The sequence below is a fragment of the Falco rusticolus genome, chromosome 1 (assembly GCF_015220075.1).
Source record: "Falco rusticolus isolate bFalRus1 chromosome 1, bFalRus1.pri, whole genome shotgun sequence".
NCBI lineage: Eukaryota > Metazoa > Chordata > Aves > Falconiformes > Falconidae > Falco > Falco rusticolus.
Genome location: NC_051187.1, coordinates 34,041,097 through 34,059,970, shown reverse-complemented (window position 1 = coordinate 34,059,970; position 18,874 = coordinate 34,041,097). Strand labels below are relative to the sequence as shown.

General features: G+C 47.6%; 1 protein-coding gene across 1 annotated transcript in view; it reads left to right on the top strand.

Moving 5' to 3' along the window:
- Positions 1 to 18,874, top strand: part of OSBP2 (oxysterol binding protein 2) — a 119,804-nt gene that overhangs the window by 25,777 nt on the left and 75,153 nt on the right. The window contains 1 exon segment of the mRNA XM_037375990.1: positions 4,914 to 5,122. Within this exon segment, the coding sequence (XP_037231887.1) occupies positions 4,914 to 5,122 (209 nt within the window).

Below are 18,874 nucleotides of genomic sequence, written 5' to 3'. Positions count from 1 at the left end.
TGCTGCTGTGCTCTGGGGGGTAAGGGGTTATATTCACCCAGGATGTTAAGTTTTCCCCTTGCCGGATGGATGCTTAAGTCCTCCCTGGTTTTTAACACCTGCAGGTATTTTTTTAAAATTGTTTTAGCCCCTCTCACTGTGTATATTGGCAAGGGCTGTATGCAAGCAGTCCTCTTCCATCTCCCATGTGCAGCTGTAATTTTGTATCTCTGAAGGAGAGTCCCATCATTAGCTTTGAGAGGGAGCAGCAGAAGAATCCTAGGTATTAATCTCTGTCCAGCTCTGTGTGGTCTATGTCCATGTTTACACTCCCTTTGGCTTTTTTGCAGCCTGCCCAGGTGCTCTCCCATATGTGCAGTGCTCAGATTATTGCAGAAAGTTGAGAATCAGAAAATCTGCCTGGATCATGTTATGCAATAGTTGAGCTGTTAGTGGTGAATAAGCAGATCCAGCTGACCACGAGTGCTTCTGAAGGGCACCTTTTTTTTTTTCTTTTTTCCCCTCCCCCTTGCATGTGGATAGAGGAGATTGCTTGCTTGTTGGCTTCGGGCTGAGTCAGGTGCTTGCCTCGTGTGTGGGTGCTGATTGGTAGGATTTGATTTCCCATGCAGATTGGCATGGGAAGGTAGCTTAACAGTCGTCTTGAGTGGGAGAGCAAGGCTGTTTAACATGACTTAAACTGATATAGTGAAGTCACCTTTTTGTGTAGAAGAGAAAATAATTTTTGCAGTTCTCTCCAGGTGGGAAGTAATCCCTTCTGAGAACCCACCGGTATGTACTGCATCATGAAGAGAATGACTTTGGAAATGAAATTCAGTGCTTGATTTCATTTGGAGCCAGTTCACCCCCACTGCAAGCAAACGTTACCACACTGTAGACTGAGTTTGAACTTACCCTGTGGTGCTGTGAGACATGAACCGTAGGTCCTTGGGAGGTACCAAGATGCTTTCATTTCTGCACGGCTTCTGTGTCTGCATGTTGAGCTTGGATGTGACCCTAGGTTAAATCTGTTCTGCAAAACAGCGTCGGGGCTGGGCAGGCAAGAGAAGTCCTCAGGATGCTGTAGTTAGGGTTGTGGGGCTTGGGGATTTGAATTCGTGTTCAGCCAGAACGGCTTCTTTCTGCGTAACATGCAATCCCAGCAATAAGGTTGGTAGTGAGTATCTCTGGATTGCTGCCTGTTCTCCCCTGGTAGGAACCGTATCTCCATCCCATAATGAACTCCATTGCCAACACTATCTGAGAGTAATTCAAGGCTATGCCTGTAAAACCTCCCTAAAGAGACCTAGAGACTCCTATTTGTGATGTGTTCCTTGGGGAGCAAAGTGCAGCCAAAATTTGGCTCTCCTGCTGTATCAGCATGTGGAGCAGGGCCAGAAGGTGTAGGAAGCTCATCACCAACATGTGGTGGCTTTTACAGATGCTGCATGTGAACAGTGTTGAAAATCAGATATTTGCCATACCGCTGCTCGTGTGATGTGATGGGGCTGTCACTGTGCTCCAGGCCACAGAGAAGGAAGCAATGTGCAAACTGCCTTGAGTCTTTCAGGAGTAAGGGGAGATGCTCCTGGCAGTGGTGGGAATGGTCTACTTGCCGAGCTGGTGATGTGTGCCTTCATGAAAGCTTCCAGCACTCAGCAGCTGATGACTTGTTCAGCTCCTACCTTTAAAGATGTGAATTGATTTTAAAATTTTGAAAAAGCAGTGGCCAGTGATCACTTTTGGACTTCAGTACGTTTGTGGAGGTGTTATTAATGATCTGGGAGCTGTGCATCAGGGTGGCTGCTGTTGGGGTGGAGGAAGGCTGTTCGCAGTGGAAAAAAGGAGTAACTGGATGCCCTGAATGGAGATGAGGAGGACTCTGTGTAGAGGGAAATCAGAGGCAGAGGGAGAGACTTGGCATTGGCCTGTGAGGATCAGCAAAGACCTTCTGGGCCTGGGGGTATTGTAGTTTTAGGAGCAAATAGCTGGGTTAAGACATGTAGGGTAAAGGAACAAGGAAGAAGTGGAGAAAAATAGCAGAAGGCTGATGGAAAAACAGACAGATATGGGACTTAAAGCAGAGCTACATAACTGAGGGTTCAAAGCTGCGAAGCAAGAGTTGTTCGCTGCTTCTGGAGTCTGAAGTAGTCTTGTACAGCTGGGGTGAGGTCTTCTCACTGTTAGGTGCTTTATCATGCACGAATAGCTTTCAAGCCTTCAAAACTAGTTGGAAATAAGTGTGCTGTTTGGAAAATAACTTCAGGTAACAAGGCTGAACTTTAAAAAGCAGTCAGGTGTGTGAGGAGCACCAGTTCTTCTCTAGACCTTGTGCTCTGAGTTACTTTGCTGCCCTGAGCAAATAGTTCATCCTCACCCACGGTGCTCACACCAGCTGCCTGTGGCTGATGCAAACTGTTCTATAAATTGTCAAGGCTGATGAGGCAAGAGCCTGTCCTGCCTCTGGATCTGGTGGCTCCTTCAGTACCCCCAGGGCATTTCAGACAGGCCTCCATCCAGAACTGATGGGGCAATGTTCCTGGGTGAGGACTGTGCTGCTAGGCTTGGGGGGGAAGAAAGGGGCATGTAATTCTACAAGTGACTGCAATTCCTCCTGCTATTGCAAGTCGGTGAGCAACTGTGTAGTAATGTATTTTGCTGAAATACTAGCAAAATCCTTGCAATGATTGCCTGACATCTGCTGAATTCCAGCATGTCATAATGTTAGGAAAAGGGTAGGAGAGAGGACTCTGGAAATGACTCAGACAAGAGCATTTAAAAGTATACAAGGCATATTTGTCCTATGATAGCATTGTCCTGCTCCCATCTCTTTCCCCCAGCATGGTCACCTGGACTTAAGGGAATTTACAGTCTTGAAAACTCTCCTCGGACCTTTGACTAGTTATGTGGGTGAAAATGGTGAACACGCTGAGGAAGATTGAACTGCTATGGGAAGTGATAGCTGGCAGCAGAAGGGAGGAAAAGGGGAACTGAATTTTCAAAGTGTTAATGATGGCTGTTCTACATCAGCTGTTTAACAAGGTCAGGAGTGTGGACAAGCTGGGAAGGATCCCGCCTTGCTGTGCAGTGTAAATGCAAGGTGGTAAGTGGCTTGTGGGTGCTGGGGGGAACAGGGGATGGCTGTGGATCTAGAAGTGGTCTAATGCCAAATGTGTTTATTGTAGTCCCACTTTCAGGGAGGGAATAGGCAGTGTGGCAGGGGGAGAAGGCACTGGGCAGTGGGAAGGTTGTCAGGGTGGATGAGGAATGAGGATTGGGAGTGGGTATGCATGCAGCAGAGCTGATTGATTTTGTCCATCCCCTTTCCCATTTCAAAGTAAAAAAAAATTAATGAACTAAAGTAAAAGGTGGATGGTAAAAGATGGAAAAATACAATGAGGATCAAGGAAAATTCTCATGTTTCCTCCTGTCCAAAGGTCCTCGCTTCCAGGTGCTGCTCAGCCCTTCCTGGCTGGAGGGACATGGGGGTTGCAGCCTCTATACCCCAGGCTGGAGAACATGCAGCCCCTGGGGTGGGAGCAGGGCAGTGGAGGCCAGTGGCTGCCGTGTTTGCCCTGGTCTTGCTGGGGTTTGTGTGGTGTTAGTGATGCTGTCGGCTGTGCCTGTGCTGGCTGCTCTGAGTGTGTCTGCTGGGCTGGTGGGAAACCTTGAGGACTTACTGGCTTAATGCTTGTAGAGCTATTTTAGGCATCTGCAATGCAGCAGTGGGTGTGGAGGCAGTTTTGGGACTATTTCAGCCTTTATCTTTGTACCCAAGTGCCTTAAAAAACCTAGTCTTTGTAACTATTTTTTAAAAAATCGCTTCAGTTGCTTCTGAAAACACTGTTAAGTCATGTTTTAAGAAGTGGCTGTCGGTTTCTATGTGGCTCTTCCACAGCTTGCATGCTCTGAAAAGACAAGGCATCTCTGTGCACAAGAAGGCGGCTCTTGGCTGGTGTGGTACTGGCAGCATGGGACTGGCCGCTCTCCTGGGGCCCAAGAGCTGGTGAGGGGAAAGAGGAAAACTAATAAATAATAAGTAGTCGTTTCAGCTTTAAAGCTAAAAGCCCATGGAGAGGTAATAATGTCTGAAGATGTGGAAATATTTTCATGATAGAGCAGCAGCTATTGTGGATGCTGCACGGGCTGTTGCTTTGAAGCAACCTGCTGTGCTTTGTCCTTGGCTGGGGCTGTGGCATGAGGCAGGGTTGTGTATGGGCTGGGGGGCTTTGGCCCCTGGACATGAAGTCCTGGATGCAGCTGTCAGCAGTGGGATCGTTGTGGGTAAGGGTGGGTTCTCCCTGGGATGTCCAGCTGGGGTGGAAGGAGGACTGGTTCTTTGGGAGGTGAGCCCCAGGAATGCTTTCTGCTCATGTGGGTGAGCCTACTGAAGTTCAAGAAGTGCTAAGCAATTTTGCCAGTAGTAAAGGTGCTTTAACAGCTGAAAAAGAATTGTGCTGCTTTAATTTGCCTTACAAGTGGAGATCTTTGCATGTGAGATCTTACCACAACTGGAGAAAAAATAGTGATTGAAAGGAGAGGATATAAAGAGCCACAAAATACTAGATGCTGGAGGTGGGATAGCAGGGAGAAGGGAGAAAAGCAGCAATGCAAATGAGATGAGAAAGGCCAGTGGTGTGCACTTGGTAGTTTTAGGGCAACCAGAAGCAGTCAGCACAGCAGGATGTGAAACCAGCAGGCTAAATGATGGGGGTGATGTTTGTACAAGGGAACAAGCTCGATCTATGTGCTACATCCCATCCTTGTTTTTCTGTTCGAGGAGCTTGCCTAGCTTTGGTGGCTTTGATGGGCTTGCTGCCTGCTTGGGACGTTTCCACAGGTCTCCGCTGAGCGGGAGGGAGTTTTGGTGGGATTTTGGGGACAGGCTGGGTGCAGGGAGACTGATACTTCTTTTTCCCTCTGTTCCCCTGCAGGACGCAGGCAGAAATGGCCCATACATGTCGCGGGACCATCAACCTGTCCACGGCTCATATCGATACAGAGGACTCTTGTAACATAGTGCTTTCGAACGGGGGAAGGACGTACCACTTAAAGGCAAACTCGGAAGTGGAGAGGCAGCGCTGGGTCACAGCCCTGGAGCTGGCCAAAGCAAAAGCCATCCGCATGAGGAACAACCAGTCAGGTAGAGTGTGTCTTAGTGTGCGAATCTGCAACTGGATCCTTTTTAAAAGCTCCTTGTAAACGAGCTCTTCTGTGCTAGCTAAATTGTGCAGAAACCCTGGCAGATACTATTTCATATGCAATTAAAAATAGCTGGTGGTTTCACAGAGACACAAAGGGTTTTAAACAATACTGTGCGTACCAAACATAATCTCATCTGGTCATGCAGCATTGAGCAGGTCTTTAAAGCCCCTGGTAGTGACTGTAAATTATAGCGAGCTGGTAAAAATGAGCTAATGATGCTTCTTCTGGAAGGCAGGATGTATGCGCCTTTGTCCTGGAGACTTTGTATTGGTCCTTGTGGACAGAGAGTGCTGTAAGAGGCACTGAGTGCAGTGGTCAGTGGCACTATAGGGAACACCGGTTCACAACACAGTGCTGGAGCTGTGTCTTTCTGATTCACCCATAGCTTAGGATAGTTTGGTAGATGAATGACCCATATATTTAGCCGAGCTGTCTCTCTCCATACATACTTCTCCTTCTGCCCCCTACACTCACTAAGCTATGGTGTGGTGTTTATTAGTATACCTTTGGGGCAACTGCATTAATATAAAGCTATAAAGCTGTCAGAGAGCCATGCCTGTTATGCAGTCCACAGTGTCATTTTTACTGTTCCATTGTGTAATGGATCAGTTAGGTGCTTAACAAACAGAGTATTTTAGAAATATTTCAATGTTCATAATTCTTGGGATTAATGTTTGGTTTTCTTCCACAAACAAGCATGGCTTCAAGTTGCAGAGAGCAAAATCCATGAATGTATTAAAAAACTGGTTATCGCCTCTGTCCTAAAATAAAACCACTGCCAGATCTTACTTTGAATGCTGGAAATCAGGCCTTATACAAGATAAAAGAGTTAGCAAGCGCCTGATTTTATAATGCTCTGCTTAAAAAGAAAATGTAGCTTCAGAAAATGCACCGAGTACTTCAGAAATGGTGTGTGTGAGGGTTAGACAGAGGAAAGCTGTGGTACTTGTTGCATACATAGCCTGGGCTGTTTTGGTGCAGTGCTTGTATAGCATCTTGCTGTCCTGGTCCAGGTTTGGGCTCTGGGGCAGCTGCAGGTGCTGTTCTGTGCTATCAACTACAGAGAATATGCATCTGTAGGTAGAATGTTTGTGAAGCTTATCTCTCAGAGTCACCACCGAGGAAGGTTGTGGTTGCTTCAGTGCATTAAGAAAAGCCTCTGCTTCCCCAGGGGAAATGCTGCTGTGTGCACACCAAAACCACAATGTGCCATGGTGTGACTGCGGGGTGCAGCTCTCTGTCTAATGCTGCTGGCTTATGAAAACACGCAGTCAACATAAAATTAGTGTAACCACACTTTCAGAAGGGAGCGCATTAATATTTTCATGTGTGCACCAGTGGGTGGGTCGTTTGGGAGGCTGGCTGCCAGAGGCACTGTGCGGGCAGAGTCTGTGCTTAATATAATGGTTTATAGAGAGCAGCAGAATGCCAGAGTGCCAGTGGTTTGACTTGCAGGAGAATAAAGCCCTGGTCCTGGACTAATGTGGTCTGACTTTTGTATAATTAGCCATCCCACAAGGTCATACAGAAGTTGATTAGTGTGTGAGCCATTTACCAATTCCCATAATTGTTTAAGTATGCTGTGTTCTGGGGCACTAGCATCTATGGATTTAATTACATAAAGTATTGTGAACTCTCTGTCCCTTAATATTTCAGCTGCGGTATGTATGTGAATACTGATGGAGAATACAGCTGACTGAAGAGAAGATGGAAGTTTCTAGGGACCCTTGTTTTGCCTGGCAGAGTGTGACATCGTGCCAGGTCACAGCTGTGGTGAGCTGGGTGTGATGGGTATTGGTCCTCTGAACATCCCATAGTGGGAAGTGAGTCCTCTAGCTGGGTGGGTGTTTGGAGAAGGATCTTGCATGTGAGAGAAGCTGGTGTGTGCCTTTACCTTTACTTTTTTGAGCGTCAGGCTGTGGGCAGTGCTGGTGCAGGCGGGGAGCGGCACAGGCAGCTGGCTGCTGAGCTCCCGCCTAGCCAGGGGCTGCAGGAGGATGTCAGTGATGTTGCCTCTGGAGTCATGCACAGTTATTTTGGTTTGTGTCTTTACACAAAAATAGCAAATGCAGAGACTTCCTGTCTTAAGGCTCTGGACATGCTGACTTCCTAACTCCAGCGAGCTCAGGCCATTCAGGGTAAGGACAGTGCAGCAGCAGTGCTGATTTGGCTGCGGATGCTCGTTTCTGAGCTGCCTCACAGTTGTGCTGACTCAGCTGTTTGCAGGGCAATGCTGTGGTTCAGGCCAGGGAGCTGATGGGAGAAAAAAACTAAACCAAACTCTTGTTTTTCCAGGCTTTTCTGATCTGATCCAAGGGAATAAGACACTCTGTAAATGGGTGCTGAAACCTTGTGCTGTGGAGTTAGAGCTGAGGATGTTGGTGAATTACTTTATAGCTTGTTCACCTGGCTGATGGTGTTTTGTCCCACTTAGAGATCTTTTAATTAATGTAAAGAATGAACATGTGCCAACTGGGAGGGAACATTGATGGTTCTGGGAGGCCAGAAGACTGGGCGAGTGTTGCAGGAGGCAGGTGAGGAGGACAGAGAAGCAGGTTAGTATCTAACACTGCCTGCCCTTCTGCGGAGGAACACGAGAAGCCATCCTTGTGGTGATCTCACAGGCCCTGCCTGCTGCCCTGCCCACTGCAGGGGATGCAGCAGGAACCCATCTTTGGCGTTGCCTGCTGGCGCTCAGGAATGTGGGGGCTCTGGAGGTGGCATGTCTGGGGAGGAGACGGCTGGGTTTGTCGGCTGTTTCTGAGATGTCTGCAGCTAATGAGTGCTGGGGCGGTCTCATGTGTGGAGCAGCTTTTCAGCTCTACAGTTTTCAGCAGGTGAGGAGCACCCAGGAGAGGGGAGGGGGTGTCCTTCATGGTGCTCTGAGGTCCGTTGGAATCGTCCTCTCCTTGCATCCAAAAAGCAGCAATGTGTTAGTGTGGAATTAATTAATTTAAAAAAAACCAAAAAGCCTGTCCTCTTTTTGGACATGTTTTAAAGATGAGCCACACTTGAGTCGCTGCTGAAAATAAAACATGCTCAAGTGTAAGCTGGAGTTCTCCACTAATTTGTGTTTCTGCAGAAATCAGTGGTCTCTCCCTGTTTTACTGGCAGTTGGGATGTGATGGGGTGCTGGACCAGCAAACCAGGTCAACTCTGCAAATACCTAGACTACTGGGAGATTATTTTGGGGGGATGAGAAATCTTTTTCCCCCAGTAGTTACCTAAAAAACCAGATACAGAAGCGTTTTTAACTTGGAGTACTAGCTAGCTCAAGCTGTGCGCGGAGATGCCATTTTCACAGGACTGTTTTTCATTTCTATTTTTAAGAAATAGCAAAACCTGTACCCAAACAAAGTATGAGATAGGAGACTTTGCTGTTCCCTCTTGTGTGTAACTGAAGGAGCTCTGGTTTCCCCTCTACCCAGTGTGTAGCTGGTACTATTTTGGTAATGAGCTGTGAGCCTGGACATGAGTAAGTACTGATAGATGTCACCTGAGAAAGCTCACTGTCCTCATCCTGCCTCACTGGTGAGAAACACGCCTAGTGATACAGGGTGTATTAGTGGCAGAAAGCGAGAGTAGAGCTGGGTTGTTGTCTTGGCGTTCTCAATTACCATGTGGTGCTTAATTCCTCTAAAATCAATGTGTAGCGTAGCATTAGGACAGAAGGGGCCCAGACCTGGCTGGATGGCTCACCTTTAGCTGCTGCTCAGCCAAATTTGGCATTCCATTTTCTAGTTGGATTTATAAAGTGTTGGTGAAGTCCTAGTAAACTTGATTTGCCCACAGTACCCAGCTCCATCACCCCATGGTGTCGGTGCTTGGTGTGGGCCTGTGCTGTTTATCTGTCCTGAAAATCAGATTTCTGTAATTGCCCTCTGTTCACATGACTATAAGCTCTTGAATAATTCCAACCTTCTCCACTCACCATATTGTATCTGCATCACCCCTTGAATTTTTGTCAGTTTGTGCATTGGCCTCTTGACAGCTCCAACTTTGTAGACTGGCAGCAGCAAAGAAGTGCTTTTATCTGCTGCTTATATTCGCTTTTCTGTCTGCTCTTGTGGCTTGGAGGATGCAAACTTAAAAGTATTTGATGGCTGTGGTTAACATACCTTTTTTTATGGCAGTAGAAATATTCTTTCTTTTTAGGGCAGTATCATGAGATACAAGAATTGATTGTGTGAATGGTGAGAATTATTTTCTTGGCTATGTGATGAGGAGAGTCTTTGGAAAAGCCTACAAGAGGAGGGTAGAAATCTGTGACTGGTATTTTAAACACTAGGTATTGTGTTGGGAGAGCTCTGCAAAATGAACTTGGGCTGCTTGGTGATTGATTAGAGATGTGAGGGGTTGGTGACTTCTTTTGACCCCCTGCTCGGTGGTTCCTGGGAGGAGGGAAGATGAAATCCACACTGTGATTCAGGTCATTGACTGAACCAGTGCAGATTTTGGGTTGACTGAAGGCACTTTTGGTGTTCATGATACTAAAAAACCCAGGAGTTAACTGGATAGGTGTCAGGGCTCATATCTGTGCCATGACCAACTCATCTGCCAACTCCCCTCAAATGCATCTGGTGCCTCACACTGGGGTCAGGGCTCAAGAGATGTCAGTGTGGCAACAAAGCTGGGAACACTGAGAAAAGAGCAAAAGAGAAAATACAGGTTTGCTTCGCAAGCAGCTGTGATGCTTGTCCCCTGGAGAGGCCCTGGCTCTCATCACACTAGCTCAGAAAGTTTTCAGCAAACTTAAGCAGAACCCTAAAACCCGAACAGGCACAAGATTAACCAGACAAATAAAACCTCCTCCACCAAGGGAAGGTGGATGGAAAAATTTACTTTCCATCTGGAAGAATGACAGCTGGAGGTGTGTGTGTAAGATAGTAAATGCTGCAGGAATAGATGGGGACAATTGCTTATAACAAGGAGGAAATTATCAGGTCATAGGTTTAAATGAAGCAGGAATAATTAGTATTTCATACAACACAAAATTAAGTGGTGGCACTTGCTGTGGGAAGTTAGAAAATCAAGAGAGATTGAACAGATCTGGGCATAGTTTTATCACTCGTGGATATAAGCTGTAACTTTCTGTATACAAAATGCAAACCAGGAGGTCCTTAAGCAGCACAGTACTAAAAGCTTACCAGCTGTGCCCAGAAAAACTCCTGCATGTGCCCTGTCCCTTTATCCTGTTTCTTAAGTACTAATTACAGTTTGCTTGCTAGAGAAGAGATGAAGCTGCCTGGGTGTTTGGGCTGACCTTGTGTGACCATCCTGGCAAGGCTGCCACTGAAACAATGCTCCCCAAAATATCTCGGTTGTGCCTGTCTGCCTGCATGTGGCATTTTCAGGCTCTTGTGTTTGTGACATCTGGGGGAGGATTCACTTTGAGACCAACACCCTGGCCATGACTGTGTGTGGTGTGGGTCTGGGATTTGGGGTAGTGGGTTGACTGCTTGGGTTGTCTGGTTATTCTTACTACTTTAATCAGCTGTTTTCTTAGCAAAAAGGGAGTGATTAAAAGCAGCATTATAAGGGCTTGTTTGTAGGCTGTAGGAGAGCAGCAGCTTTGAGTGGTGCGAAGCGGGAGGAGGAGGGTTTTTAGTGCTGGTGATGCCTTCTACTCAGGCAGGCTACTGGGATCAGTTTCTGCTGTAGCAGAGTGTAAAGGGAGAATAAAACTCTGGAGAGGAACACTGCTGCCACAGAGGCTGGTGATCCCACCACAGGTTAGGTGTGCGGTTTGGTGAGAGCCAAGGTGCAGCTCTCAAGGTTGCAGCTCACCCAAGCAGGCTGCCAGAAAGTAGTTCTGCTTCTGCATGCCAGATCCAGTCATAGTGCCTTTGTAGTAGTATTAGAAAGGATCCATAATTAGTTCGGCTTTCCTTTAATTGCTCTAGTGATAAAGCCAGTTTTGTTGCTTGATGTATTTTGGCTGTTCTTTTCCTCTTTCCAAGTAAGGGATTTGTTTGCAAAAGGCATTTTGACTTGGGAATGTGATACTGCAAAGCATCTGCAACCTTCTTTGCCCTGCTCTGTGAATTATCCTGTTGTTGCCCCCCCCCCCTCTTTCCTTGCAGCAAGCTCCTGGCCAGGTGGCCGTGGTTTGTGCTTCTGCTCTGGTTGTGGCAGGACCAGACAATCTGCGTCATTGTTGTCCATATGCTGTTGACACCAGCTCATTGCTTGCTATAATAGTCCTTGCTATTTCCAGCTCTTTTTACAAAAGCGCTCTCTTTTCCCATCCTCCTTGTGATGTTTCTTCATTACACTGCCATCTATTTTCCCCCGTTCGTAGGGCTTGTGCCTGGAGAGGCACTGGCTGCCAGCACTCCGTTACCTTGCTCTTCTAATTGTCTTTTTGATCCTTGGAGTCTTGATTTTCCAGGGATAGGTGGCAGCCATTAACTGTGCCAGGAGCTGCTGCCATGGAAAAATATAATTGACAGTGCTGCTGAGATGGAGCCGTTTGCTTGGATTTGCCACTTCTAATGATTCCTGTCTCTGTTCAGTGCCTTCTGCTTCTCACTTGTGTTCCCTTCTGCAGTTGGCAGGATGCTCTGCCTCTCCTGTTTCCCTGTTAAGCTGCGACTGGGACAGATTGTTCCATCTCAGCCATGACTGGTGAGCCGTAGTCAACACTTCAGCTTCTCCTGTTGCGGCCAGAGGGATGTGCTGTGATGCACCATGGGTGTGTGGTGTGTGAACCCCCTGTAAGTCAAGGCGGTGTGGAGGAGAGACAGCTGGAGCCATGCCTGCTCTTAGGTACCATGGAAGGGGTTTATTACTATGTCAACATGGAAGTTTTCAAACTTCAGAGATTCAGCCAGTCCTCTTTCAAAAACGGCAAGATTTCTATGAGGGTATCACAATGGTACTTGGCCTTGGGGTTTTTCCATATATGTTTGGTTTTTTTATATATGCTCTGAAGAGTCCTTGTTGGTTCTTTTTGACTAGTGGTGTCTAGAAAAACTGTAATCCTGCTGGCTGGTTCAGCCCTTTCTTGGGGGTAACCCTGCTCTAGCTGTGTACGTCACTAATGGAATTGCAAGGCTTGATACTGATCTGATTTCTGAGTGTTTATTCTCCGTGTAATAAGGTTATATTAGGTTAGGCTTATTTAGGAATAATTGTGCTAGTTACCAGCCTTGCCTGTCGGATGGGGCCTGACACCCAGGGTTGGATGTAGGATGTTTGGAGGATATCGGAGCATGAAGCTTCCTGCTGGCTGCTGTGGAAATGGTGCCAGTGAGCTACAGGAGCCATCTCAAGTGGGTTTGGGGGACTTCTCCAGTCCTCTGTGCTCTCTGGGCTGCTGCTTTTGACCTCCCTGGCTTTTGCCTTCACTACTGAATACCTGACCTTAGCGAAGAGGCTGTGTAAAGCAATCCTCTTTTCTCCAGCTCTCCATAATCAGGCTGGTGGTGTACCCACAGGCTTTGCTGGCAAAGCCACATCCTGGTGGCATGGTGCAGGCACAGTCTCCTGCAACTCCCTTCCTTGTTTTGCAGGCCTTTGCTTTGCCACAGACGTGCTGGAAGTGTGTGGGACAAGATCCATCCCTAGCTATCATCCAGTGTGATGGGATGAAGTTCTTGGGCACCGTGCAAGGAATGGAAGGGCTTTGGGGATTGGAGGTGCGGAAGATGGCTGTGGTCCTCCACATCTGCTGCAGCTGTATGCTTGGGGATTCTCAGGTGATGGGACTATTGGCAGTTGCCTTAAACATGGAGGGTTATAGAGCATTTTTAAAATTTAGAAAAATATAAATTTTAAATTTAAAACTTCTTTTTAAGTCCAGGTGGTTAAAATGAGGGATCTGAATACATATCTGGCATGTTCTAGGAAATTCAAGTGGCAAGCGGAAAAAGTATGTGAATTCTCATTTTTGTTGGTCTTAGTGTGTCTGATGAGGTTGGGGATTTTTCTCAACCTGTCAAGTTTCCAGGCCTTGCCATGGGAGGCCCAGGGGGGTGAGTACTTAATCAGGTTGTCTGAATATCTGCAGCTGATGAGATCCTGATGGATGGACATTCAGCTGAAATGGGCTGTAAACAGTCAGAGATTTGCACAGCTTCCAGCTGCTCCCTTTCTCAGGCTGCTGCCTGGCAATGCAAACATGAGGAGGATGGGGGGAATCTTTAGGATTTTCCTATGTCACAAGCCAGGAACTGTCCCTCCCCACTCCCCCCCCCCCCCCTTTTTTTTTTTTGCTAATCTGTTTTAATTCTCTTGTAACTGTTTTCCACTTACGTGTTGAGATAGTTACCCCTGAAATACGCTGACCTCCTTGGTTTGATGCTGATCTTTCCCTTGTTTCCCAGGTGCAATACTATGTTAACTATTATTCTATTGTAGATGTAATCCATGATGATAATTTATAGCAAAGGAACACAGAAAATGGTGCTTATGTAACATCACAAATTAAGCATTACAACAGGGAGCTCAGCAGAGGCTGCAGTATATAGGCCATCTCGGCTGCTGCAGCCTCGTCCTCTGGAGTGAGTGAAGGAGCTGTGCTGCTGCTGCATGTGCCGTGTGGCTGCTCCGTTCATTGCTGCTGTGGTGTCGATGGAAAAGGGTTTATTGTGCAACAGCAGCAGCTAAAGGCAAGAGAAAGACTGGCAAAACGCTCCAAGATGATCTTATAAATTTTCTTTTTAAAGAAAACACAAAACCTGCTATGAGGCATGGAGTGGTGTTGGGGAAGCAGTACACATTAGCATTGCAGACATGTGGTGTACCAGCAGGATTCAGAAGTAGGATGGAAAATGATGTCCCAGCTCATGGTGTTCCCCACTGCTTCTGCAGGACGTCCTCTTACACCTGCATGACAGCACAGGTACATCCCCACCGCCTCTGCTGGTGTGTGCTGCTGCCCTGGGGAGCAGGAGGAAGGGGGTAGTGGCACTTCGCTTTCCAGGCAGTTGTCCTGCACTTCTATGCTGTTGGCAGACTTGTGGCACGAACTCGTGAAGCACATTTTAGGGCTTCTAAAATACAACTGCAGAAATCAGTGCAGTGAAGTAGGCTGTGTGTGGTGAGCTGTGCTCTGTGGCAGTGACAGAGCCTGCTCCAGCTGCTTGTTGGAACTTGATGGCCTCCTGTGTACTCAGTGTTACAGGTACAGCTGCATTAATAAATCCCCAGAAAATAAATAATTGAACCGTGACTGTGCAGAGGAGTGAAGGGGGCGAGGGTTTTGTTAACTGCTGCCGCAGCAGGAGCAGTGCAGCAGTGGGCAGGAGCCTCTGCTCCCACGCTGGTGCTCAGAAAGATGCTCCTCCTGGAGGAGGGGGGATGGCATGTGCTGCACGAGGATATCAGCTGATGACAAAGGCCTGAGATGTTGAGTGTGAACACAGCAAACTTTGGGTCTGCAAGATGTCATTGATGCTGTGATTTATAGAATTTTTGAGTGAAAAGTTGTTTTCGTGGTGATCTCAAAGGAAAGCTTTGATTATTTTTATTCCCCAAGTATAGAACAAGCATTGCTGTTAAATTATAGCCCACTTAATTACTACTTAGGCTATGAATCTGTTAATGCCACTGTGGCTCTGTGCAGAATGCCCTCTGCCTGCAGCTGGCATTGGGGTGAGGGATGCTGCTTTGGTGACTTGCAAATATTTGAGTCCACTGAAGTCTGGCACAGCTGCGCTGTGTGGAGCTGCACCAGCTGTCTAGGCCCCTTCTTTCATCTGCAAAGCTGGCAGGGTTGTGCAAAGCGGACCTGGGACGTGTACAGTGAAGGAAAAGGCTCTCTTTTGGCTGAGCTAATGGTAGGAGTTTGGAGCAAGTATACAGAGAGAAAAAAACCCTTCTTAGTCCTTACTTGGTCCTGCATTGTGGCTGTAGGAGCTGGGAGATAAGGCAAAATTAGGGGTCTAAAGTAGCCTGTTGTAGCAATAGCAGTCAGCCCTGTTTTCTCCTTGGTGAGTTCAATAAATGCTTCACCAGCAAAAATGGGAGGGCGATAAAGATCTGTGGTGAGGATTGTGCTACTCCTTGACTTGATAAATATAAAGGAAAAATGGAGACAGAATGCTTTCTGTCTTGCCATGTCTGTATTTACTACAAATTTCTTCCTGTACTTAAGTGCTGTGTATCATGTTGGGTTTTTTTTATTTTTTATTTTTCTCCTGTCCCTGGCTTCTGTGTTTCTTTAAAATCTGTGTTTTTTCCTCATTTCATTATTTATCAACCTCTTGCCCTGCACTCTGGACAAAGGCCAGTATTCGCTGTGAGTGAGTGCATGGCTTAAGTGTTATTTCCATCATTTCATGGTTTTCAGCTGTAATTAAATAAGTGTTTCCTATGTCTAATGGTTGGTGGCCTTTTTGTTGCTTCTGTATGATTTCATCACTTCCATGCATTTTTTTGTGACAAAAGCTGTGCAAGGCTGCAAAGCAAAGATCAGTAAAACCTGGGAAGCTCTGCACATGTTTTCCTTTAACTCATGTTTAATTATTTCACTTGGAGAATGACAAGTGGCACTTGGTTACTTCACCAGGGTTTGAAATAGCCTTCATAGGGTCCCATCCTTTGCTTGCAGTGGACAAAGTTTTGCTTTATCTGTGTGTCCAGTCCCTTTCCCTGTGTCGTTTTGAGCCTACGAAGGAAACAAGGAGCTGTTGGCTCTGCATTAATCCCTGTAAAGAGCTGGGTGGGCAGAGACCAGAGCAGACCTCAGGAGCCAGCACTGGCTGCTCTTGTAAATGCTGAAACCCAGAAAGAGCAATGAGTGGCTGCCTGAGGCTTGGGTTGAATCCTGTGCCTCTTTGTGGGGGGGATTAATCGCCTGATCCCTCCAGCTTTGGTCTGTATGATGTTGGCTGTTTTTAAGCAGTAATGGTGGAAGAATGGAGGCAGCAGCTTCAGTTTGCATTAATGTTGGTTTTAGTAATCCTTTTGAATGAGGACTTGTCAGTGGCTGGTTTGCAGACCTTGGTGCACCAGGGTCGTCAGAGAAGTTTGGTATTGGTAGTGGGAAGCAGAGGGCTGCTGTTGCTTGCTATGCTATGGTAGACACTGTTGGGCTGATGCCTGCCTCTGTTAGCAGATGTATTTGCAAGACAAATGAGTTAAACCTGCTTCCCTTTTGCTGGGGGATCATGGCATGGGCCCTGGAGTGAGCCCACGTCCTGTGCCATGGCCACAGTCCAGAAGCACCAGCCCTTTCCACCTGGTGAAGCAAATCCTCTGCCTTTGGTAGTGGCTTTGTGCAGCATGGGACTTCCCTGGGAGGCTACCAGCTCCGATGCCCTGAGCGAAGCAGGACACAAATGCTTGTGGGTGGCAGGGCTTGGGCCCTGCCCAGATCCCATCCTGAGGTTTCACCTCAGGGCTGCGGATGCAACTGAAGATTCTGCTCTCTGCAGAGGTAAAAACGCTTTGAGTAGATGCCTTCCTGCGCAGCCCTGTACCCCTTGCTGCCCCTTCTCCCTTCCTCCAAGGCAGCAGGAAAGAGCTGTTCGTCTTCTGTCCCCAACCCAGGTTCCATATCTTTTTGTTTGTACCAGCGTATGGGACTGCTTTGGACAGATGGAGGAGTGATTTGCCTGTGTAAATTCTTGATTATATTTTAAAATTTTTATTTTCCCTCTACCTTTTTCTCTTGATGTGTATACGCATGATAAGTTCTTGCCTTGTCATTTGTGCCCTTTGTCCCTCCAGGGTGGGATGGCTGTGTGTCCTGAGAAATGGGATGGAAACCTATGGTCCTTTGCCTTTATAACTTGCATGCCTGCAAGCTGTTTTGAAGTAGTCCTGGGTTCATTTTAATAAAACACACCCTTGGTGACCAATTTCCATCGCCTGCAGGCAAAGCTGCTCTCAGTACGAAGTGAGCCAGCCCCTGGCAGCTGGGACCAAGGGGCAGGTGGCACCGTGCTCTGTGCAGCCATCATGTGGGTGGGTGAATTTGGGCTCCGTCGGTGGTTGTTCGTGCTGTGGGTGGGATCACTGCTCTGATGGACTTCGGAGGGGCTCATGTTGCAAGGGTGTTTGTTTCCAGGTTGAGCCTGGTGCTGCTGGTCTGGTGCATGGTGCTGCGTGGGGTGGCCAGAGGCGGGGTGGCCTCAGGCTGCTGCAGCAGAAGCTGGCTGTCTTTCCCATTGGAAAAAGGGAAGCTCCAACCTGGCCATTCTCAAGCCTTCTGCCTGGCTTGTGGTGTGGGTCACGGCTTTGCTACAGAGCTGGCGTGTGGTTGGCTTTCTATACCTTTATCATGCTGGCTGCTTTTGGGGGCAGAATTATCCTTAAGCAAAAGCAAAGCAAAGATGTAAATTCTGGAGCAGACTGATGGTGGGCTGGGATGCAGCAGTGGCTGATGCACATCCCATTCCTGACCACCTGGCCCAGTAGTTGGAAACCCTGGGGAGCAAGCAAAAAGCCCCCAGGATTTCTTATGGTCAGCAGTGCTCCTCTTGGCCAAACACTGGCTGTCACCAGTTCTCTGCCCTTCCAGTGATGGGGCTGGGACTGGGCAGGCAGGATGCTTTTTGCCTTAAAAGAAGCTTTCAGGAGCTATTGAGCTCTGACTGGGAATAGCCTGACTGGATGTAGGGGTATCCCTGCTTTGCACTGGTTGGGAGCACCTTTGCTGAGCCAAGGCTTCAGCTGTGCAGCGGGATGTGCCACCAGACGTAGCAGTGCCTGGGGCAAGCAGTGCCGTGTCTTTTGCCAGGGTTTCTTCAGGTCCTTTTAGCCGTGGTTTGGGTGCAGCGAAGCACAGTCTGGGAGCAGCTAGTGCTCAAGACTTGCTTAAGTGCCCAATCTGGTTTATTCCTTTAGCCGGTCTCTTTCCAGTTAGTGACTGAAAACCACTGGTGTGGGGAGTTGCTGTGTTACGGGTTCAACCAGCTGTTAAACTCCTACTTTCCTCGTTAATTCAACAAGCAGACAACCATGTCACTCAGTGAAATAATTGGATATGTGTGAGCAGCTCTACATCCACGCAGGTTGTATTGGAGCAGCTTGTGTCTTTGCCGGCCTTGGTAAGCCAGCCTTGCGCTGATCCTGCTGTTTGGCTTGTCTTTTGGAGAGCAGATGCAGCTAAAACAGCCGGTGAGTCCTAGCTTGTCATAGGGCAGGTCACTTCTTGGCTTGTGCCAGGTGTGCAGCGTACATTCCCTGCAATCTTAAAAATCCCTGTTCCCATGTGGGTGGCAGAAGTGGGAAGGGTGAGCTGTGTCATTACTTCTCTGCTGCACCTGCTAATATTAGCTTGGTCTGTCATTTTGGTAATGGTTATAACTGGAGTTGGCATGCAAGTCAACACTACTTACTGACCTTCTTACTGACCACCAGTGGCGAATTGCTAATTTTAATTTTCTGCTTGTGTTGAATTTTAACTTGCTGTTGTATTTCTGGGTCTTCGGGGTTGATGTCTGTGGCTTTACAGCAGCTTGTTTGTGAACCTGGAGCTGTGTAAGGTTGGGCCCAGCATTTCACTGAGTGTATCCTGAACGTGAGGATACTACAAACGAGCTGCATGCTCCTTTAGAGTTGACACAGACAGGGAGGGAGCCTGTGTCTGTAATGAGAAACAAAGCAAATGGCCAATAACTCATGCTGAAGGCAGTGGGGAGCCCATCAACAGGCTGCTGGGCTGCATGGGGGACCTCTCGGCCCCAGCCGTTTGTGGCACTTGTCTGATGAACAAGCTGACTCTCAAGTGAGGACATCT